This window comes from Pholcus phalangioides, unplaced genomic scaffold, assembly GCF_987345545.1.
Source record: "Pholcus phalangioides strain wild (caught in Gottingen) unplaced genomic scaffold, Ppha-v1.0 ptg000017l_1, whole genome shotgun sequence".
In the NCBI taxonomy this organism is placed as follows: domain Eukaryota; kingdom Metazoa; phylum Arthropoda; class Arachnida; order Araneae; family Pholcidae; genus Pholcus; species Pholcus phalangioides.
In genome coordinates this window covers 24,899,793-24,925,122 of record NW_028301610.1, presented here as the reverse complement: position 1 = coordinate 24,925,122, position 25,330 = coordinate 24,899,793, and the positions used below count along the sequence as shown (strand labels likewise).

At 37.1% G+C, this 25,330-nt stretch overlaps 1 protein-coding gene across 1 annotated transcript; it reads right to left on the bottom strand.

Moving 5' to 3' along the window:
• Window positions 1–1,211: 1,211 nt before the first annotated feature.
• On the bottom strand, window positions 1,212–23,670 carry LOC149072591 (ras-responsive element-binding protein 1-like). The gene is made up of 4 exons (XM_089246844.1): window positions 23,601–23,670; window positions 20,275–20,502; window positions 13,053–13,279; window positions 1,212–6,515 (listed from the first exon to the last, which is right to left on the bottom strand). The coding sequence occupies exons 2-4, from the start codon at window positions 20,339–20,341 to the stop codon at window positions 2,412–2,414; spliced, it is 4,398 nt and encodes a 1,465-aa protein (XP_089102970.1). The 5' UTR covers window positions 20,342–20,502; window positions 23,601–23,670; the 3' UTR covers window positions 1,212–2,411.
• Between the last annotated feature and the right edge of the window lie 1,660 nt (window positions 23,671–25,330).

Sequence of the window (25,330 nt, the reverse complement as noted above, 5' to 3'; positions counted from 1 at the left end):
AAGTAAAATAAAATTATTCTCATTCATAAAAATATGTGTATTTTTCTATATATAATTACTCTGCATAACATTTCAATTGGTCAGGCTCTGTAAAATCTTATATAAAATCAATGACATTTCAATAACCAATATTTTGACTCAGCATTTTGATTATATTATTTTTCATGTACACATATAGATACATCTTTAATAAATTTCATTTACATTTTATGAGATAGAAACAAGAGAGCGCATGTCACTTTTTTCAATAAAACCTGAGATGCACATTTGAACTGCGACAAAGTAATCATGATATGAGCAGTTGCACTTTTGCCCCAAACCAATCCAAATATATTGGATTCACCATTCCATTACATCTGTTATAATTTCACATGTTGCATGTGTGAAGCCGCAATGTGATTCAATCTTGCAAATATTTATTATGTTTTCCCATGTTTTGGTTACTAGCTATGTTACATGATTAAACTACTCATTAAATTTATTTCGTCATCATTGAATTTTATAAAAGTTTTTATTCACCAGAATATTGTATATCAACAAATCAAATTTCATGACTTGCCCAGTATTGATTTTCATTTCAATAGTACGAAAGGAAAGAAATGCTTTTAGGTTTGGACGGATTTTTTTTTAATGTTTAAATAAGTATTTCAAATATTTTCATGATGTGTATTTTCTAGAAGTGTTTTCTTCAATATTTATTCGATTAATGTAACAGAAAAATACATGTATAATGAAAATATACAGGGTGTCTTGTAAGTGGTAGCACGGCCTTTATCTCATCAGCCACCCGTCATAGAGGTATGATTCCAATTAAAAAATGCTCAACAGGCGTTCAAAAATTACCCTGTACTAGTTTTGAGAGTGAAAATACAGTGCGTCGCAAAATAAAAAAAAATCTAAATTTTTATACGGTCCCCTGTGCTCTAACTTCCAATTAAAAAGTTGTTGCCAGGTATTTCCTGAGGCCAACAGAAAAAATTTCCATGTTTCTAAGTGCAATATTCACAGAGATATTGGAATTCGAAAGATGGAGGAAATTTGGGAAGCGTTAAATCCGGTTAAAATGGTTTTTCTGCATTCAACGCTGTTCTTTCCCAAATTTCCTCCGTTTTTCGAATTAGAATATCTCTGTGAATATTGCATTCAGAAACATGTAACTTTTGCTGTTGGCCTCAGGAAATACGGGGCAACAAATTTTTAATTAGAAGTTAGAGCACAGGGGGACCGTATAAAAATTTAGATTTTTTATTTTGCTATTTGCTAGACACTGTATTTTCCCTGTCAAAACTGGTACAGGGTAATTTTTGAACGCCTGTTGAGCATTTTTTAAACTGGAATCATACCTCTACGACGTACGGTTGATGACCTGACATTGACACCCTGTATAATATTATTGGCATAAAAAGCATAAAGCATAGATCTCTCTCTAAGAATAAGTATAGGCCTATACTCACTTCATTAAAAAAAAAGTTAAATATACTAATCTTGCTTCACTTCTTTTTGTTTGTGTTTGCGAAATAAAAATGATTAGATTATGAGATTTAATAAAGGTATTAATAAAAAGCAAACAGGGTTAAGTTGTCGTTTAGAGCTGACCCTGTTACAAATATCTGCATTCAGTACCAAGGTGGTTCGTATGACAAATTTGCATAAATATATTATGAAAATCTTCCATTATTTATCAATAAATTATTGCAGAAGCATGAAACAATATTCCGATGACCCAATGGTAAGAAAAAGTACCACAACTTCATCATACTACACAATTTGGTGTAGAATGAACTATAAACAATGTAACAATAAATGTGACTTCCACTTTCCTTAAAACTGATGGAATGTTATGTGAAGCACTAATTCTTCACTATTCCATTGCACTAAACATTTGACACTTTATTATTGCTTTAAAATTTTGACTAGAATAAAATATTCATATATATCTCTCTTTGTTTACATTCTAAAAAAGAAATGTATTACAGTATTCATTTTTAAATAAAAACTGTTTTGCATTACATATTTGAAACATATAATATATTCTGTATACATAAAGATTTATGTGTTGAAGTATTTTTTTTTTCAAGTTTTCATGAATGCATATTAAAGTCTGGAAGTCGACACATGGCCCACATGGGGCCAGGCATCGGCGTTAACATTTTTGATTTTGTATATAAAAGTTATGAATTGGAGAATTTATGTCCGAAACCATATTTATTTTAATACAAGTAAGAAATGATACCTGCATATCCCTATACAACAATGATTAGATACGTACTCTCTTGCAGTTGTTTTCTCTTTTTTGAAAAACTATAAAAATAAAACACCAAAGACAAATATAAATGACACATTGAAAATATCTTAAAATGTTTTTGGGTGAATATCTGCCTGTATCATATATATGCACTATGACTTGATTTTTACATCTCTTTAACACCTAAAAGTTTTGCAGCAGAATCAGCAGAAACAAGCATTTCATCTATAATTTTTGAATCTTGGATACCTAAAAGGTTTTGTATTAAGTCAGAGCCATCTTCAGGAGAACTTTTTGTATCTGTTCCATCAAGCTTTGTATCCGATTCTTTTGAGGTTTCAACATAGTTTTTTGAAGGAGTGAGAAGATACAAAAGAGAGTTTTTTAATCGGTTTGTTGGAGAAAGTTTTTCAGAATATGCTTCTAGACTATCTTTTTGAGAGGTATTGGTGCTGTTATCTTGCATATCCTCCAGAGGTTTCACAGAAATATGTTTCTTGACGTGCTGCTGCAAAGCTTTGAGACAAGAAAGCTTGTGAAAACACAGCATACAAGCTATAGGCAAAGATATTTCTTCATTTTCCGGATTAGTTTCAGTTGATGATTCCACAGAATTTTCATCTTCGGATATGTTACTGGTATCATTTCGCGCCATCTGCATGTAGATCAAATAATGGGAAGTTTTAAAATGCGAGCAACAACTTTCGGATGTCGAGAATGTTTTTCGACAGAGGTAACACATATATATCACATGTTTATGTTTTGCCATGTGCTGTGATAAATCTGAAAATCCTTCATAACATTCATTACAAAAATGGCATTTATAATTTTTTTTCTTTTCTGAATGGCTGTAACTATGATCTTCAGAATTCTGAGATGCATCTCCAGATTGTGCATCCAAAATATTATCAGATGGAGTAAATTTATTGTCGCACTTCTCAAGCGGTTTTGAGTTCATTCCCAAATAGCTTCTCGTCCAATGTTTCAAATAAAAATGTTTGCGCAAATTCCCTTGGGTTGAAAATGTACTACTTGGACAATGTTTACACTTGAATGGTCGCCCAGGTACAGCGCGGTAGATGAGATCTCCTTTGTGTCCATGTTTTCTAATCAAATGTCTTTCACAATTAGATTTCGTTGTGAACCAGAGAGTGCATTTTGGGCATTTGAATGGTTTTTGTCCAGTATGAGTTAGTATATGACGTCTCAGCGAGCTAGACCAAGGAAATTCTCGATTACAGAATGGGCATGATACAGATGATGGTGAAATTTTGTTATTATCAGATGAAACATTGTCCGGTAATAAAGTTTTATTTCCCTGAGTTTTGTCACTTCTATCAGTTAATGATTTTTCAAAATACTGTCCGAATTGTTGTGAATTAGCTATGCATATCACAGAAGAAACACTTGCAAGATCAGAAGAGTTTTCATCTTCTGGAATATCAGTTTGAGAACTGTATTCAATAGAGGTACCATTTTCATCATGTTTTCTCAGTGATGAGTTAGAAGTTCCAATAGGTAGATAATTGCATCTTTTGTGACAGAATTTTGATATGTTGTTCATATGTGTAGGCTTCCTAATTGGCCCACAAATATTAGGCACACTATGGTGAGGAGCATAAGTTATATTATGATGGACTTTGGCGCTTAATACATGACGCAGAGCATCACGAGTTTTGTCGGATAGCATGGTAAAAGAGTGTCTTTGAGAATGGTGAGCAACCACAGAGGGAATAAAATTTCTGCTTCGAGTAGGTCTAGCAAATTCTGGATGTTTTCTCTTTATATGCCTCTCCATATTAGATTTCAGTGTGAATCCAGCTGAACAATACACGCAGGTGAAAGCTCGAAATTTTTGGTTAGCAGATCTGTTAATATTCAAAGTATTATAAGCATTTTCAGGGACTGGTTTTACTAAGAATGAGTTTTTTGCAGAAGTATTCACATGATTTGATAGAAAAACTCTAGGGGTAGATAAATCTAAAAAATTATCAGATTCAGCTGAAATTCTTTTAGAAATAGTATAAATGCTCACTGGTTTTGAGATAAATTTCTGACAGCAAGAGGATTCTAATTTCATGGTTAAATCTAGAGGCTGAACAGAGAGATCAATAGGCTCTCCTTGACTAGGAAACATTTCAGACAAACTAACAAGACTCTCAGCAGCTATCACAGTTTCATTCTGTCTTGATTCTGTGCAAATGCTCTTGACCTGCAAATTCAATGGTTCATCCTTACCTTCTTCCAGCTCAATAAGTTCAGGTTGTTCATCAGTCATCATTGATTTTTGTAGAATGTCTTTATGCAATGCATCTGTTGTATTATCAGATTCTGTTTCCGATATTTCACAATTGATTTTTTGAGAGTTTGGAACAACAACAGAACGCAGCCTATCTTTCATACCCGGATGTTGCTTCAGAACATGGCGAATACAGTTATTTTTTGTAGAAAATCCAAAACTACAAATTTTGCAGTTGAATGGCTTTCTATTACAACTGTTATGAAGTGATCTCAGATGATGTCGCAATACTCTATTAAACTTGAAATCAACATTACAATACTTACATACAGTTTCTGAATTTCCAATGTCTGATGAGGCTACTTCAGAAGCTTTGAGAATCATATTTGGATTATATTGCATGCAACTTCTTATTTCAGGCTTTGTGATTTTTTTGTGTCTTTTTCTCACATGGCGTTCACAATTTGCTTTGGTAGTAAATGCATATTTGCAGATAATACATTGGAATGGTCTTTCACCATTGTGAGTTCTTAAATGACGAATGAGAGTGCTCTTGTCCACACTAACGTATGAGCATAAATGACAAGAATAGTTAGATCCTCTTTGTGTATGAAGTTTACCATGCCGTTTTAATGCATTGATATTGTAAAATTTTTGAGCACAAACTTTGCATGAGTATACAGTATCAGGTGAAGATGACGCATCCTGCATCACACTTGTAGATGGAATAGTTATCAATGATGCCAGAGTTTCAGCAGATGCAGTTGTTGATGGAACATTTTTTTGTGAATCTGACTGAAAAGGACTTTCTTCACAAGGTGATGCAGGTCGTGCAGCAACTGGTGAAGACTGTACAGCATTCATCAGAGGAGCTTTTGATGTTAATGATATAATGGACTGTATATCTGCAAAATCATTGCTGCTATTGTTATTTTGATCTCCATCCTGTTCTTTCAACAAATCTTTTTTTGAGCAACCATGAACAAAATAATTTAAGTTTTCAAAAGTCCCTTCTTTTATACAGCATGACTTTAAGCTTCTGAGAAATGATAGATGAGACTCTTTAGTTTGAAGATTGAAGAGAGCAAGAAAATCTTCTTTACCACTACATATTGACTGATCATCAGATGCTGTCTCTTTATTATCATGGTTTTGCCAAGTGAAACAATCAGCAGATTTGTGACATAACTGATGAACTTGCAAAAATTCTGGAGCTCCAAAGTTGCTGTTGCAGCTCAAACAAAATGTTTCTTTATCATTATTATGGGATTTCATGTGTAGTTTGAGAGAACGACCACATGGAAATGCTTTTTTGCACTCTGTACACTCAAAAATATGAAAGGCACTACTTGGACGTTTGATTTTTTGTTCACAAATTGACTTGGATACCAGTGAAAATTTATTAGAAGAAAAGTCAATAAAATTTAGATCATGAAAACCACAACATATTTTCTCTGGGGTTACAGTTTTATTTTCCGAAATATTGCATTTATGATTGAAATAAGCCATATAGTTAATTGATATTTCTCCACAATTTCTACATAAAATAGGATCCTTCGGATGTATTTCCATGTGTGTTTGCAGACCATACTTGCATAGAAATGTTTTTGCACACACTGGACAATGCAGTTTATCTTTTTCTTTGCATGATAAAGGCTCAGATGACCCTTCAGAGACTGAGGTCAAGTCACATGATTTCCTTTTTATTGCTTCTTTTTTTCTGAGATCAATACCTTTACTAGTTTCAGATGATTCTCCTGCTTCACCATGTGTACGCATGTGGCGATGCATGTTTCCATTTGTGGTAAAAGCCATATCACACAACTTGCATTTGAAAGGTCGTTCGCCCGAATGAACTAACATATGCCTGTCGAGAGAGCTTGCAGAACTGAGTACTTTTGAACAAACTGCGCATTTATGGATTTGACTTCCAATATTATGCTGCTTCATATGTAATGTCAAAGCTGTTGCAGAATCAAAAATGTTCTTGCAGACTGAGCAGTTGAATAATTGTTGAGCTTCTTGTTTATCCTGCGTGAAATAAAACAAAAATTATGAAATAATAATAAAAAAGATATAACAAATTGAAATTATATAAAATAAGGCATTTGAAGAGTTTTAAAATTTCATTCAATCGAAATTTTACAATTTCAAAATTCTGGGTGTTCGTCTTGACCTTTATGTAGAAAATTTTGATTTCTGAAATAACTCTGAGGGTGCTCACACTCCTGACTCTGACACCACTACTTCACCAATCACCAACTCCGGCCATATCGCTGTACTGCAATTTACTGCTGTTAATGCATTAGGTTGGAAATGAAAGCGCCATCTATCGGTGGTCACCTCAAGCTCGTCTAGGAAAACATGTTATGTATATTTTTCCCCCGGATCGAACGTGAGACATAACGGCAACTTTCACGGTGGTAGAGGAGCATCTTAACACCAGGCCACTCCAATTACTCCGACACCTCTGAACCACTGGAAACACAGCTCTACATAATGGATCTCGTTGCTCTTGCAGAGAGAATATCGAAAGTCTCACCGCAGAGAGCTACAGACCTACAACGGTACAAATATTCAATCATCGCACTTCATTCAGAGATTGAAATATGGATTGCAGAGCTAAAAAAAATTTACACAAAGCAATAAATACCCACCTAGACTCAGAGTCGTAAATAGATGCTTGGTCAGTCGGGACACGCACGCATTTTGGCGCCTTCTTGTAATGTTGAAGGAGAGGTTAAAGAGCGAAATTTTCTCCCCCTCTGGTGCGACGCCCGAGGCACCAGACCCGTCTGCGCTCACGCATTCGCTCTCCTGTTCAGACTATTAGGCGCGCACGTCGGTGGAAGAAAAAAAGATCTCTACCAGCGTGGGATATATTTTCAGCACTCCCTGACCATGTTTTTATAGTCGACAAAGCTTTTTGTCTCTTTTCAACTAGGACTTGTTGCTCCTCCTAGAACGGCCTAAGCGTCGCCCATAGGCACGCACGCACACACTTTTCCGTCACAACTCACTCGGTAGTAAATTTCTCATGGCGTTAGACCGGAGTTGTGCTCCGTTTGAAAGAAAGAAAGATAGAATAGCGGTGTTCTCATTTTCTGGATGATGCGGTTTTGTTTCTACCGGTGGCGTTTCCGACTGACATAGGCGTACGCAGGATTTTCTTAAGAGAGGGAAGGGATCATTTTTTCTTTCTTCCAAAGGTGTTTTCTTTTCATTTTTTACTACTAAACCACACATGCACCTCGTTCATACTCCTCTGCGGAACTTCTAACGAATTTGTACATGTTGGAATGTGTGTGCATGTATAGTGAACCTTCCGTGAAGTTTGTTTCTGTGTAATGCTTGTTATGTGTAGTGCTACCATCTGCAATCAATTTTTTAAACTATGAGTTTTTTCTCAACTCAGTGCGTGAAGTTCATTTTTTACTGCAAAATAAAAAACCCCACCGTAATCTCGGCTCGGGGGTGGATCCCGTATGTACGCCAGTGCTGACTGATAATTATCCATACTGGCTGAACGTTGCTGTTGTTGGAATAGTAATTGACCTGCCGTCGGCAATTTTATGAGAACGAAATACCAGAATTAACGCTTGTTTGTCGCAAATTCGGGAGAAAATGGCTAAAATGCACATTCTCATGAAAACGCATGCAGCAGGCTAGTGTAGATACGTTAGTGACGGACTCGGACCCGGGTTCGATTACCACTGGCGAACAGTGGCGGTCGGCTGAAGTTGGTTTTCTGCGGGTTCTAACGTGTCAAGGCGTGAATGCGAGCCGATCTTCCGATCAAGAAGTCTCCCCACAGAGAAAAACAGGACTACAATAGTACAAATATTCAATCAGACTTTAAGGCACACATGCATACTTCCGGCACAACTCATTCAGTAGTAAATTGCCCATGACAATCGACCGGAGTTGTGCTCGGTTTGGAAGAAAGAAAACAAGTATAGATACGCACGCATAGGTGCCGAAACCTGGTGGCTCATGCCACTTGAACTTGCCTAATAAACCTTATAAGGAGAACTTTGCCCCACCAAACACAATAATTCATGGGTATATACAATGATATAAAACTGCCCCCTCCAATTTTTCTTTGTTATTATCCCCAAAAAGCAGAGAAATATTTTTGTTTAATCAGTTTCAAGAAATCGAAACTTTTCTAAAAATCCAAAATTTATTAAAAAATTAAATTTCAGTATTAAGCACGTTACGATCTTAGAGGAAGAATAAATTATATACCTCCTCACACAGGGCCGTAACTAGAAAAGGTTCTGGTGACCTGGGGTTCTGGATCAGGAAGAGCGCTGAGTCTACTGTTTTTCCTTTAAAAGTTACCGAGAGAGGGGCCCCAAAATAGACACTGCTTTCAGACTGAGTAAATTTTCGTTTCTAGTTGCAGCCCTGAACGTCTTCTATGGCTCCGATGGACGGCCCGAATGATGTACTTTGTAATAATTTGGCTTGTGAAATATACAGGGTGTTTCAAAAAGAATCATCCGATTTAAAAATATAACTATTCAGCTTTTAATCCGTTTTGATCGAATAATGTATAGGTAGAAAGTGAGAAATCTCGAGTTTAATGCGGTTGCTAACACTCTAGCGCTAACGCTCTTCCTTCGGCGGCACTTCAGTGTTTGTCAAGATAGCGGCTGCATAACAGAAATCATTTTATGTTCTAAACTTCGCGAAGTGCGAGTCCGAAGTGTGAGTCCGTAACAACTGTTCATCGTGCTTTTCGTCGACAATACCCTGGTGTTGAACTTCTTACAGCTCAGAGCATTAGGCGATAGTATAAACAATTCCGAGACACGGGTTGCTGTGTAAAGGGAAATCCCCTGACCGTCCCCGCATATCAGATGAAAATGTGGAGCGCATTCGACAGAGTTTCGCACGTAGTCCACAGAAATCCACTCGCAGTGGATGCAAACATGCTCGCAAAAGTTTGGGATGAATTTGACTTCCGTATAGACATATGCCGTGCATCCCAAGGTGGACATATTGAGCACCTTTAACTTGGTTTGTAAAACAACTTTATGATTAGCCATGTAATATGAAATTAATCTTAAGTGCCTATGTTCAATATTTTTCGTAATATACGCATTTCAAATCGGGTGATTCTTTTTGAAACACCCTGTATAGGACAGCGTTTTTGAGTCTAAAGACCAGTAAAATATCTGAAACATTTAGGTGGATCACGATAAGCAGTGTTAACTAGACGAATTTTATTTTACGGGACAATCTTGTATTTTTGATTCGAACGAATTTCTTGTAGAATTGACCCACTTTTTTAAACGATGCTTATTTTACTTCGTTATCTTTACCAAGATAACTCAAACTAAATATTATATAATATCTTCAGATGATTTTCATAACTTATAAACTATGTTACGATAATTATATCTAGAAAATACAGATATCCATTTCAAATATTTGTCATATTCAATGTTCTTTTTGGGGAATTACATTTCAATTCAATGCGATTTTTGTTAACTCTTCATTTAAACAATTTCGCAATATTGATGATTTTGCCGACTTATGACAGCATATTTGACTGCAATTGGCAATGTCGTACATTTTTCTGTACGCAAGATGTAAATTTTTCGTTATTTTTCATCAATGGAATGTTATCATCTGTTTTTAAACATTTTTGTTTACTGGGATTTACAATAGCTCTGAAATTCTGTGATTTCGAAATAATTGGCAATTTCATTGACAATTGACATGGTTTTTGACCAAATAGCAATATCTCGTATTTAAGACCGTAATCTCCCGTATTTTTTTTGATGAAATAGGGTTATCCGCGAAGTATTAGGATTTGGTATTTTTATTTGATCCCCAAAAGGTTATTACTAATATCAGTTCCACAATTGAAAATTTTTCATTCAAGTAGAATTAAATTATCAAGTCTGCCTGCGGGCTACCTGTGCCATCGTCACGGACCACCTCTGGTCCGCAGACCATAGGCTGAGAAACGCTGATATAGAGTGATATATCGTGGGATTGGTTTCTCCCGTGCCGTGTAGAGCGGCCTGTTCCTTTCCACCAGATGGCGGCAAACATCAAAAAGCTCGGGTGTTGGCGGATGATTACGAGCGGGTGGGGAGGGGGTCCTTATACACACCGTTTTCTTTTGAACCAATGACTTTAGAACTGGACCGTAACTAAGATTTTTGCCGCCTGGGGCTAACATTATTTTGCCGTCTCCACAACTTAAAAATTCGATAGTTTTATAACGGTGTTTTTTGTACCTACCTAAAATTGTCACCCATTAAATTTTGCCACCCGGGGCAGTTGCCCCCAGCCCCCCTCTAGTTCCGACCCTGCTTTAGAATCACACTTTATATTAAAAAAATATTCAAATAATGGGCCCGTTTTAGATGCGTCATTGATTTTACCAGTGGACGTATATCTACGGCGATACAAAATTTAATGTTTTATACGGTTTCCCGTCCTCTAGATCAGTGGTGCGCAAACCATGGGTTGGAACCGGGGGTCGTGTCAATGCACGGGGGTCGCGTCAGATTCTCCAAAATCAAAACTTATAAATAAGAAATTCATTTTTATTTTAAAATATATCAACCTAAAGAATGCCTTTATTCAGCTGAGCTAATTACCATGTATCATACAATGTGATTTTATCAAATTTTACTTGTACAATAATTAATATATCGGCTCCTCCATGCCAGAATCACGAATGTGTAATGTCCTTGTAAAAAAAGCATGTTGACGTTTGAACGTTTACTCTACCCATGTTACTCTATGGAAGATGTTTTCCTAAAATGTTTTGTAACGCGTGTTTCAATAGGGATACACATTCGCGTTTCAGGCACAACTTAGACAACGAAACAAGGTATCCAAACAGCGGAAAAAAAGAGAAAAATTTGTAAATTTCTGGCATGCGGTGGACGATATCAAGTTAGTATTTACAGGGTGACTTAGACAGAATATCCCGATTTCAAAATTGTTTATTTCTTAAAAATTAAAAACACAGAATAGAATGATAAGTAATATGTGAATATACGGGGGACAATGTGTCTACGTTTTATGAACAATTTTTGTGAATGGTCGATTTCAAGTGTAGAATCATTCTGAAATCGGATGATTCTTTCTTAATCACCCTGTACACGAAAAGCCAGGACAATACCCATGACCTCTTTTAAACTAATTACCACGTTTGATAACATTTTGTCCAGTAGTTTTCTTTTTACGGCAATTTCAAAGTGGAACTTTAATTATACAGACCTTGTATATACGGGGTGATTATAAAAAAACATATGGGCTTCTAACTATCATACCATTCACAGAAACTGAATGAAATTTTGGCATAAGGTATTTTGAGATATGCGCTCAAGAATGATATGGAAAACAACAGTATCACTCTAACAGTTACGGTTACAGTGAGAAAATTTCGAAAATATCAAATGGCAACACCAAGTTTTTTGTATTGGAATGCGATCTCCATACTGAAAAACACTGAATAGCGTTGAAATGGCACCTGTATCACGAAAATCCCCGGAGCTAGGCAAGGAAAAAGTAAAAAGGACTTTGCCATGCACCAGAGCATTAATGTTCGTTTCATTCGTCACACCGTTTCTTCGGCTGAGATCCCAGCCTGATTAGTCCTCCACAAGGTCATGTGGAAAATTTGTGAAACACAATAAAATGCTTTATTTTATGCTGCTTCTATGTCCTTATTGGTTGTCCTCACTTTTAGCCTATCTACCGCCGGTGAATTTCATGCTACAGTTGCCGTTTGAACGCTATTTAGGGTTTTTCACAATGGAGATCACATTTCAATACAAAACACTTGGTGTTGCCATTCGATATTTTCGAAATTTTCTCACTGTAACCGTAACTGTTAGAGTGACACTGTTGTTTTCCATATCATTCTTGAGCGCATACCTCAAAATACCTTATTCCAAAATTTCATTCAGTTTCTTTGAATGGTATGATAGTTAGGGGCCCATATGTCGGGATAGTTTTTTTATAATCACCCTGTATATAACTACGTATGCTATAATACTCAGCTAACAGAGAGCGTCGGAAGTGTTTTAGAACTATGGGTGTTCGGCTTTTTTTTATGTACGAGATTTCAATTTCTGAATTAATTCAGACGGTACTCTGGTCCATCATAGAAAGCACCCCGGAAGGGGTCCACAAGAACGGAGTTATTTGAAGGTTCCGCAAAATGGCACACAAAGCTGTAGAATACAAAAGGAGATAATTAGAGATGAAGTCTCGGCTTTGCTCAAAAATGTACAAAAATACGCGTATAGGCGCGAAGTTATTGGAAATATTGGGAAGCTCGAGATAATTAGGGGGGGGGGGGCGGCGCAAACCCAGTATTTCTACTGTGGGAAATCCGTAACGGACACTCCCCGTTAGTGGGCAAAATTTTCGTCCCATTCGTGTCCGTTATCGAGAAGTTGTAATGTATTAGAATCATGGAGATTGGAGAATATTGGAAAGGCGGCTGCGGTCCATGGGGGCCAATTACAAGTTTACACCTATGCAACCCTCGATAATTTACAAGCTTCAGCATTTGAATATGAGACTAACCTGTTTAACTTCAGCCATGTTTTCATTGTCTTGAGCATCCTCCGTCACATTTGAAGTCTCCGGATTCATGTTGCCAGTAAGGCAGGTATCATCATCTGATTCAAAACTTTGAGCAACAGGTGTTGAAAGATGTTCTTCATTCCCAATATCTTTTTCAGCTTCTCCACTTTCATTGTCAACTCTTGCATCAGCTTCTTTTCTTCTCTTTTTAATCTCACTAGTATTTTCTGTGCCAAACGAAATGAAAAAGAATACGATATTTATAACATAAAAATTACTGACATTATCTGCTATAGAAGCGTCGCTACAGTACCCAATGTCCTGTGACATACAGGGTGCCTAGCAAACAGGGGGTATGGTGTTTTATTGGCTAACCGTTGCTCCTAGAGGTATACTTTCAATCAGAAAAAGTTCCCAAATAACGTGTAGTACTCAGATATGTCATTCATGCTGCAAGGGGTCGTATAGTTATTAAAAAATTAACTTTTTATACAGTCCCAGTGTGCTCAAAAAACCAGTTAGAAAGTTGTTGGACTGCCTCTCCTGATGCCAACAAAAAAAATTCCATGTTTTCAAGTGCAATATTCATTGAGATATTCGAACTCGAAAAATGGAGGAAAGTTGGAAAAACAGCTCTAAAAATGCGGAAAACCGTTTTACTCGCATTTAACGTTGTTTTTTCCCCAATTTTTCTCCGTTTTCCGAATTCGAATATCTTAGGGAATATTGTACTTAGAAACGTGAAATGTTTTTTTAGTTGGCATCAAGAGAAACAGGGCAACAACTTTCTAATTGGGTTTTGGGGCACACGGGGACTGTAAAAAAAGGTTATTGTTTTATTTTAATAGCCAAACAACCCCTTGAAACATGAATGACATATCTGAGTACTACACGTTATTTGGAAACTTTTTCTAAATGGAAGTATACCTCTAGGATCAACGGTTTGCCAGTAAAATGCCATACCCCCTGTTTGCTATGCGCCCTGTATATCGTTGTATGTGTGTATATTTATGTAGAGATATGGTTTTTTTTGGATAAATAAATAAAATGTTCCAGATTCTGCCATGAAGCTGGGCTGGAAGAGATAAGAGATACGTATCGGCAACGGGACATACCCGTTGGCAGAGCTCTGCCGTTTATTTATTCATTGCTATAGCCGTATTAAAACATTTTATTTCAGAAAAATAAAATGTAGGATTGTTCTATTCTTATTTATCAGATCTCTGATTATTTCTAAAATGTTAAAAATTTTATTTAGTATATATGATGCATGAAATAAAACTTGGAGCAATGTAGGTGTCATGTCGAAGCCGTTTAACAACTTGACAATTTATTTTCTTGCCGAATTCAATTCAAAAATAAAAAAACTCATATTTTTTATTGCATTTTTTTGTTTATTTTACATTTATAAATAGGAAAATATTATTAAAATTAACATTTCTAATATTTTTAGGCATTTAGAACACCTTTCTTTTCTGCAAATAAAATAATAATGTTTTTCCTGGAAAAGCGCTGTCTTTTTTTCTTACATTACCGCCTAACAGAGAAGTTACATTTACGGTTGTGCATATAAAAATAACCCCACATTTTGTAAGGGTTACCATCCGTCCTCATTTTTGGTATCATCATTTCAAGCGTCCTCCGCCATTTTAGAAAATTCGTAGTCTTTTTCAAGTTTGATTTATATAATTTCTTTTTTTTCAATAAAATTTTTTTTTCACTCTAACATATACAAATACAAACACAACAGGCAAATTGCCCAACGAGGTGGCTGACTTAAGAACATCATGGATCCTCGAGCGAGCCATTTTTTGGAGGCCCTACCCCCTACTGCTGCACCACACATGCACACCGCCCACACCCCCACTCGCGGAACTCCCAACGAATCGGTACATGCGGGAATGCGCGTGTACGTGTAATGAAACCTGACGTGAAGTTTTTGTTTCTCTGTAATGCTTGTTATGTGTGGTGCTGCCATCTGCCACCAGTTTTTCTAACTATGTGTGAAGTGTTATGATTGAATGGTTTATCGTTGTAGGACTGTTGCTCTCTGTGGCGAGACTTTATAACGGGGAGATCGGCTCGCATTTGCGCCTTGAAGTTGGGAACCACAGAAAACCAACTTCTGCCGACCACCACTGTGGGGTTCGAACCCGGATCCTCGCATCGCGAGTCCGTCACTATAACCACTCGACCACCACAGCGGCACGAGTATATTGGCATGAGTGTTTGCGTGTGTATTTTTCTCCCACACATTTTTACACGCTTTGACCAACGCCCTCGAAATTCCCAGACGAATCCAAGTTGCTTCTAAGCAGGGCAGTTGCTATTCTAACCATGGCCTAGCTTATCCCAATATGACAGGAAAAAAAGACAGTCAGAAAAACTGCTCTGGAAAAAGGAAACCGCAATATTCACTTTGAGAATGCTATTGTTTGTTCACCAACAGCAGATGCCGTGTATTAAATTAGGGAGGAGAGAAGTTACCTATTCCATACAAAAATAAAGAAAATAGGATGCAAACATAACTCAATGCAGATCCCTGTGGTAAAAAAAGACAATATTCCCAAAAGATAAAAAAAAACAACAACTTCTGAGGGTACAGAAAGAACCCCCCCCCCCGCCCTGCTCCAGGTGAAATAATAAAACTGACCAGAAGGTGGGCACAATTCATTAAAAGTGAGGGGCGACGGATTGCTGTTTTTTCCTTTTTGCTCCAACTCATAATGTCTGTGCTAGACATATTTGTTAGAATGTCGAGACGTTTCAAGTCCAAGATTATTATGGAGTTTTTTGGCCGTCATCATGCTATTACCCTTTCCGCCTGGTCCGAAATTATGGAGGAAAAACAAATTACCCAATGGACGGTAACATTAAATATGCCCAATTATGCATAACCAGCAATCGTTTCGGTAAGTTTGATACATTTTTCTACATTTGCCACTTTTACCGATAATTATGAATAATTCCCGATTGAAGTTGGTAAGTATGAAGTATTATAAGTATGGAAGAAATCATGTGAAAATATCACTTAAATTCAACCACTTATCAGTTTCTCCCGTACTTGATGAGTGCACTACACACATTTGGCCATAAAAACTAAATTACCGTATTTTAACGTGTATGAGCAACCCCCTGATTTCTTGGGATTAAAATTTGGAAAAAAGTTTAAAAGCTATATCTATAATACTATCCTATTTTTGGGACCCAGTTTTTGACAAAAAGGGTTCCTTATACAAGTTAAAATACGATAAATGAAAATAAGTGCTATGAGAATAAAAACCGTATAAATTATTATCAGCATTGTAAATATTACCTTTCTTCACATTTATCAACATTTTTAAATACACTTATGTCCATAAATTAAGGATAATTCAGAATCACACGGAAATCGAAATCTAAAGTAAAAATTTCACCTGTAGAATTATCACACACATCTGCAAGAATGATATGCAAATTTCATGAAGCCACCAGATGATGCCGATAGTACGTTACAATGACGAGACTGTAAGAGGGGCGTATATAAGGAATGGTGGCAAAGAAGTAAAATTGTTCACAAGAGTTCTGTAAGGCGCTCAGTGCCATAAGCGAATAGTTATGACACAGAGGACGCATGTGGATGATTTTTGACGTGGTAGAATTATCGGTCGCCTGGAATGTGGGCCTACGAGTATCCGAGGAACTTGGAATTGCCCAAAGTGTCATCTCTAGGCTTTGGCAACGATTCCAAGATAACGGAAATGTCAGTAGACGTTACAGTACAGGTCGCCCCCTAGTTATAACGCCGAATGAAGACCGGTATTTGGCAGTAACTGCCAAAAGAAGCAGACAAAGCACAGCATCCGACCTGTCTCGTCAGCTATCTGCAGCCACGGGTACCACAGTTTTAAGGCAAACCGTGTACAGATGTTTGGGAGATATTGGTCTATATGCTCGCAGGCCTGTCAGATGTGTTCCGCTCACGGCAACTCACTGTCGGTAGCGATTAGCCTGGAGTAGAGAACATGCAATGTGGACATCGTCACAGTGGGCCTGTGTGATGTTTTCCGACGAATCCAGGTTTAGCTTGCAGTCTGATTCACGTCGGACTTTCATTTGGAGAACGCCAGGTACCCGTTACCACCAAGACAACATCATTGAACGACACCGTTACGGTGGTGCAGCATTGCTCGTTTGGGGTGGAATTATACTGGGTTCCAGAACAGATCTGCATGTTCAAACCGGAACCATGAAAGCCCAAATTTATCGGGACATCATTCTGGAACAACATGTACGTTTGTTTAGGGGTGCCATGGGCTCAGAATTTGTGTTTATGGATGACAACGCCCGTCCTCACCGAGAAAACATCGTAAACGAATGCCTTGAATCTGAGGATATAACCCGTATGGAATGGCCAGCATTCTCACCTGACTTGAATCGGATAGAGCATGTGTGGGACATGCTTGGCCGACGAGTTACAGTCCGTCAACCACCTCCTACATGTGTACCGGAACTTCGGAGAGCATTGCTTGTTGAGTGGAGTGATCTTCCCCAAGATCAGATCGATAATTTGATACTCAGCATGTCTAGGCGTTGTACGGACTGTATTTCATCGCATGGGAGACATACAATGTATTAACCATCATACCAACCATGTAATAGTAAGCTTTTGTAAAGGAGATATTTTTTACAATTGCTCCAGGGAGCAAAAATCGTAGTTTTTATGAATGGTATCATACATGCACCATCGTTTTTGTTCTTTATCTTTTGTTTAATAAATGGGCTTTATGAATAAGTAACGTTTGTTTTGTTTCTGAACCTTTATTTGCCAGAGCTGGCATTATCCTCAATTTATGGACATGAGTGTATAAGCAACATCACTGATCGAATCCATCATCCTAGACTGAAATTTGAGGGAAACGTCCATTAAATTTAAATATTTATCGACGATTTTTATCATATTTACCAATTCCAGCTGGGGATTACATGTAATCACCGGATAAATGTCAAAAACAAAATTTATTGAAATTCCAAAAATGGTTGGTAACTATGCATAATAGCCGGTGATTATGCACGATGACCGGATTTATCAAATCTTCTTAACATATATAGAGGTTCTGTTTTAATTGGGAAAAAATTATTGTGTTGGCGGGTTTCATTTTTTGTCAGAAAAATTGGCACTATCTGTTGTGAAAATTGGGGGAAATTACTTCATCAAGGGGGTGTGAGCAGGCATTCTCCTTTCTCAGTTCAGGAGGTGGTAACACTACATTTAGTGCAAACTACTATTTAGTGAACAACTACCGCTATTTATACGATTAATTTGGTATTAAAATAGAAGAGATACGGGCAAATGAGATTGTCCGTACGCAGGGCCAGTACTGGACATTTTTCAAGTGTAAGCAAGTAATATTTTGGTGATGAGCAAATAATATTCTGGTGATAAAAAACTGCTCGCCTTCAGCTGGCGCCTTATGCGGTCGCATAGTTCCCAGAATTCAAGATCGGGCAAAACGGCCAAGGGATCAATCGTAGAGGTATGATTCCAGTTTGAAAATGCTCAAAAGACAATAAAAAATCACCCTGTACCAGTTTTGAGAGTGAGAATACAGTGTGTCACAAAATAAAAAATCTAAATTTTTATACGGTGCCCTTGCCCTCCTACTTCTAATTAGAAAGTTGTTGCCTTGTATCTTCTGTGTGTGTGAGGCCAACAGAAAAATTCAATGTTTCTAAGTGCGATGTTCGCTAAGCTATTTGAATTCATAAATCGGATTCGTTGGAAAGAATAGCACAAATGAGGGAAGGGAGCATTGTCCGTTAGTTTTTGCTGTTCTTTCAGAGCTTTTTTTCCGCGTTTTGAATTAAAATATCTTAGCGAATATGCATTTGAAGACATGGATTTTTTCTATTCGCCTCATGAGATACAAGGCATAACTTTCTAATTTGAAGTTAGAGGACAAGGGGGGGGGGGGATCGTATAAAAATTTAGATTTTTTTATTTTGCGACACCCTGTATCTTCATTCTCACAACTACTTCACCAAACACCAACTCTAGTCATATCGCTATATTGCAATTTACTGCCATTAATGAGATGGGTTGGCAATGAAGACGCTACCTATCGGTGGTGGTCTCCAGTTCGTTAGGGAAAATGCCTTATTTACATCCTCCCTCGGGTGTGAACCTGTGACAGCATCCTTCACGGTGGTAGACGCGCATCTTACCACCACGCCACTCGGGCTTCTCTCACAACTGGTACAAGATAATTTTTGAACACGTCTTTCAAACATTTTTCAAGTTGGAATCGTACCTCTACGATGGATGGTTGATGTTGTATCATCAACCGTCCGTTGTAACCGCATTAGCACTTACAGGGCACCCTGTATAAGCATATATCAACCAGCTCAGTCATTGACGCATGCTTCCCCGTATATCTGGGTCTGTTCTGGACATTTTTCAAGTGTAAGCGAATGATATTTTGGTGATAAAAAATCGCCCCTCCCCTTCAGTTGGCATCCTAAAAAATTTTCCCTTCTCAGTTGGTACCCTCTGCGGCCGCGTAGCTCGAAGTATTCCAGATCTGGCCCTGGAGGTAGTGAAAATTTTAATACTATGTTTCTTGATCAACAATCAAGGAAGTTATCTACATTTGAATTTTGGAAATGTTAAGTTTTAAAACAGACTTAATGAAAATGTTACCTTTTGATTAAAGTTGGAGTTGGTCGATTCTGAAAGATTGGAAATTTCTACGTCACCTGTTTATTTCAGAAGGTTTTACCTAGCCCAAGAAGGTACCCTTACTGCCATCTCGTCATTAACATAATCGATTATTAACACGATCATTCTACAGTGGAACCTCCCATAAAGGACACTTTTATTAGCAGGCACCTCCACTAACGGACACTTTTTTGAATTCGTCAATGTATTTTATTATCCATTAACGGACACTTCTCGTTAGCGAACAAAATTTTACATCCCATGGGTGACCGTTATAGAGAGGTTCGACCAAAAAATACCGAAGTGAATGAATGAGGTGGATATGCTCCCTTTTGGCAGAAACAACTACTCTCATTGCAATTTTTACCTAAAACATTTCCATTGGAATAAACTGTTGCATAATCCGTTAGAGTGCATCCCAAAGATTCAGTAACTGTTGAAAAATGAATTTCGAAAAAAAAAATGGAAATGTTCCCTTTTTTGAAAATAAGCTGCTCATTTAGTCTTACATGAATGCATACTCACCCTCATCCTTGCTTGTACTAGTGTCCACATTCATTTTGTCACCAGCTGTGCTTTTTGTCAACTTCATGATTCTTTTTATCGTTACAAGCTGCACACATTTTATTTTCTTGCTTTTGTTTCCTCTTGATGCAAGTGTTTTTTTCAAGTGAGATTTATTGCCCTCATTTCTCACGGCTGGAAGTTTGGTTTTTGGCGAAGTGACATTGAGAGGAAATTTCGCTGCATGTCCTATAAAATGAATGCTAATATCACGAATATCCGAAAAAATATTAAAATACTTAATACGTGAAACATATTCTGATTTTTCAAAGAAATGATAAAGTTAAGGTTATTTTGTTTTATCTTTCAAGCTCTAAGAAGACGTGATCTTTAAAGATGGTCTACTGAAGTAGCTCCACCTTAGACTTGATGACAGCGGTTATTTTACGTAGCGTATAGTGCACGGACTGTGAAAATCAGTGGCGTCGTAGTCGGGGGTGCTACGGGTGCTCGGCACCCACGATAATTTGTGGCATGGGCCTGAGGAGAGAGCACCCCCAGAATAAATTCAGAAATTTCCTATATAAAGCTCAAGACGAGCACACACGGGTGTCGAAACACTTCCAATGACCCTGGTGGATTCGTAGCATAGTTGATGTTCACGTTTTATGTAACTTAGTGTGAAGTTCTTTCCATATCACTGGGTATTTCCCAAAAATAAGTCATAGGTGTTTTCGTCATTGCATCACCCGTGAGAATCCAACGTGTTTAACAACTAACGCTACTGAATATTGTATACAATAAATATTAATCACATCAAAATAAATCAAGAGATCAGATCTGATATCCATTTAATATTTATATTTTTTGACACAAAGACCGTAAAATAGTGTGGGAAAATGAGCCTATAGCACATTTACGCAGCCACAATTGGGAAATCGCTCCCAAGACAATACAGACGGACTCAGAGGACGCACAAGTCTCAATATATGTACACTGAATAATCAGTCTTATCCCAGAGCCTAATAACTGATAGCAATAATTACACGTCGTTGATCAGATAGTTCATTCAAATGTTTGAAATGAAATCTCGTAAACATTAAAGAGAAATTTTAACCGATACTCGAAGCATATCGACAAGTTCCCCCTTTCGGTCACGTGTGCCCTCATGTTTTTCTCAAAGAAATACACATTGAAACCTCGATATAACGATACTCTGCGGACCAAGAAAAAATATTGTAGAGGGATTATCGTTATATCCAGAGGAAACTTTGTCATCACATTTCATCAAATTTATGCTGTTGATGTCATGTTTTCTAAATCAGAATTATTAGCACCACTAGAAAATGCGCTTTTAGTATTTTATTCACCGAAAAAAATAAAATGTAATTGATTAGTTGATTAATAAAATTGTTAGCTTCTTTGCCCGCGTAAAGTTGTTTACAGCGCTACACTGTCATGTCATACACAAAAAGTACTAATACCAATTACTTCCTTAGCGCTTTCGGTAATCCTGTGGGTGCTAAATACCGATACAATACGACGCATTCAGAAGAACGAAAACCCCTGACGAAGTTAAAATCAAATTCAAAACGATTTTGAGAAAAAATATCAAGTAGCGGTTTTAAAAAATTTCAAAAAATATCGTTATAGAGGGATTTACCGTATTAAAGGATGTCGTTGTATCGAGAGCATTTTAACAATAGACTACAGGCAATTCCAAACAAGATTTGAAAAAAATATTGTTGTTGAAGGATTTATCGTTATATCGAGTATCGTAGTAGCGAGATTTCACTCTGCATAAAAGAAAATAACTTATTCATCATTGAGAGGATCAAATCAATCATTGATCATCCACAAATTTAAGAAAATCTGCTTTCACATGGCGGCATTAATTTAATCACGTCGAATCGAGAACTGAAGATCTTAATGTGAGAGGAGAAAGACAAATGCCGCACACCTACATTCTATTCCAATAATTTATAATATTTTTTTTTCGGTTTCTCATCGCAAAATTTCAAGTTATATAATGTAAAAATGTGAGATATCGTACAGCATGAGTGGGACTCAAAGTAACAATCGACAATATCACGCATCTACAGAGCGCGCCAATATTGAAAACGAAACTACGGAAGCTATATTGGGATAAAAAAGACAGCAATAGCAGATTAATGAATTTTTCCTTGACAGAAATTAATAAAATATTACTTTGAGATAAACATGAGTATATAAACCGAAACTCATCAAAAAACTCGTTTTTCGTACAGGATATAAATTAATCTTACTCATTTCTAGTTTTCAAAGTCAATGGCTTTACTTGACTGCTTTAAATACATCTTCATTCCTCATACCAATGGAACAAATTCCCAAGCTCTATTGTCGAATCCCCCACTCTATCACTAGTTTTTTGTCCAATATCAAACAATATCTTTGTCATTTTCAATCGCATCCTCTTGTATAGGCCCCAGGGCCGACAATATTGTATAAATAAATAAGTAAATAAAAATGGTTTAGCTTTAGAGTAAGCCACGGGTCATAAATCTTGAAATCAACCAGAAACATCTATTTCATATTTGCGGATAGTTTAAACCTCAAACAAAATTCAGATGACACCACGAAATTCTAACATCAATATACAGTCGACGCTAGTTATAACGATCCACATGTTTTCACGGGAAACGGATGTTATATCGGAACTTTGAGAAAGAGAGAGATTAAAGCTCCTAAAGTTCTTAACTTCAATAGCTGATCAGTTCAGGGCCGCTTTTACCTTTAGCATCCCACGTTCGGGCAGAATAAATATTACATTATTCATTCTGCTATAAAGCAGTTGCAATGAAAATGCATCAGGTTAGAAAATAATCAAATTAAAAGTTAAATATAATAAAAAATCGTTATAAATTTCAATTCAAATATTAAGTTGAAAAAACAATAAATTTTGTTCATTTCTTTGCAAAAAATGGGAGATAAGCTGAGTTTGGACGTTGTATTGAATTGAATGCCGATTGTAGGTCGTTATATTGGATGAAAAATAGCAGGACACGAATAGGAAAACATTTGTGACTTCTCGTACCGGTCGTTATAATGATACTGTCGCATTAACGCATGGTGGTTATAACGAGCCTCGACTGTATATTTATTTACGGGATAAGCGCCGCCTTGGTACCCAGCACGGGACGTTGTTGCCACTCAGAAAAACTTCCAGCATCAACCACTAAGATTACTCCAAGAATTATCATTAAGAAAGTATCGATATTATACAAATCGCGGAAACATTTCGAGAGAGAAAACGCAAGCAATATATTCATACACATAACAAACATGAAAAACAATTTTGGGGTGGCTACCTGTGTGATTAGCCTCTGTCCGATTTGCCACTTCAATCAACTTTCTCCACCTGTTCCCAACGAACACACTCTGGATACTAAGCTCATACTCATCTCGTCGTTTATTCTAGCCCTAAAAGGTAGCCAAGGTAATGTTAATAAAAATGAAAAAAAAAAGGTAAAGAATACAAATGAAAAAAAAAATATATAAGGGGTTCTTCCATAGGAAAAAGCCAGAAAAGGTCTGTACCCATAGCAACCATCCTGTACACAGAGCGGGACGTGTTAGGGAGGGGTTGAGGAAAGTAGAGGGCTTTCCTCCCAGATGCTACCAGGATCCGTGGATCAATGAAAAAGAGATGACTGACTACCAGGTGACTGGCTTAGAGCACCCCCCTCCGCCTTCCCCTCCTGCAAAAGCTACCTTAACCTGCTTGCTTGCCTACCTGGATACCCGCGTTTGAGCGACTAACGAAACTAATCAATAACGTGCAAAAGGAACGACGCCAGGTAATCCACTCTGGAAGCGAAGACACACACAGAGAAAAGGGAAGAATCACACACACACACACACGGAGAAATGTTGGAAAAAAAAACAAACGAGAACGAGGGGCGCGGGACACGAGTCTGTCGAATTTGGCCTGCAGGACATTGTGGGACCGATAGGGATATGGTGGAACGGTTCGATGATGCGTCGGATCATTCTCGGCTGAATTTCGTCGTGACCGTCATACGTGATTTAACTTTGACCGTGGCCGGAAAATGCAGTCACTGCAGGAGAAGTGTAGATTTTCTCTTTCCAAAATCTTCAATAGCTGGTCAGTTTAGAGCCGTTTTTACCGAGCTTGGGGGTCCTGGGCGGGAATAAGCGCAGGGCCCGGTACGGGAGAAGAATAATTTTCTACCATTTCTTACAGAGCGTTTGTAAACGTTTTTAGACTCAAGGCAAGGTTCCTTGAAAAAAATTTTCGTAACTTCTGACCAAAACTGAAAATTTCCTGGCAAAAACTGGAAAATTTCTTTAACTTTCCCTGACAAAAATTGAAAAATTTCCCTGACTTTTCATGACAAAAATTAAAAATTTTCTGACAAAAGCTGATAAATTTCCTTGACTTTTCATAAAAAACTACAAATTTCCCTGATCACACACACACAAAGGAAAATTTCCCTGACTTTCCATGACATGACCAAAACTATGCTTCCCTGACCAAGTGGAAAATTTCCCCGATTTTTCATGATCAAAACTAAAAATTTGCCTGATCAAAAGTAAAAATTTCTATGATTCCTTGACAAAAACAGTAAAATTTCCCTGACCATAGCGAAAAAAGTTCCCAGAGAATTTCCTTTTTTATCTGACTACACACAATCGAAAAATTTCCCGACTTTCCCTGATAAAAACTAAAATTTTTCCCTGACTTTCCCTGACCAAAAGTAAAAAAATTCGCAGTTTTCCTTACCAAAACTCCAGAACAAAGAAATATAATTCAGTCTCAAGCTTTTTCCAAATCTTTTTCGAGTTTCGAGAAAATTTTTCCTTGACTTTTATAAAACATTTGAATATTTCTCTGGCTTTTGCCAAATATTTTCCTTGACTTTCCAGGTCTCTCGGAACCTTTCAAGGATCAGTAAGTGGTCTGAAAAACATCGATGAACTACCAGCTCTTGATTGGGTTCAATATTTCATTTCAACATGTGTGGGTAAAATTGGTTTAAAAATTGTATTGATTTAAAAATTTAAATATAATTAAAGT

Coding starts and splice junctions, on each gene's coding strand:
- LOC149072591 (XM_089246844.1), bottom strand. CDS start 20,341: ATGAAGTTGACAAAAAGCACAGCTGGTGACAAAATGAATGTGGACACT. Junction 13,280..20,274: donor TAGTACAAGCAAGGATGAGG/GTGAGTATGCAT, acceptor CGTTTGGCACAG/AAAATACTAGTGAGATTAAA. Junction 6,516..13,052: donor ACATGGCTGAAGTTAAACAG/GTTAGTCTCATA, acceptor TATTTCACGCAG/GATAAACAAGAAGCTCAACA.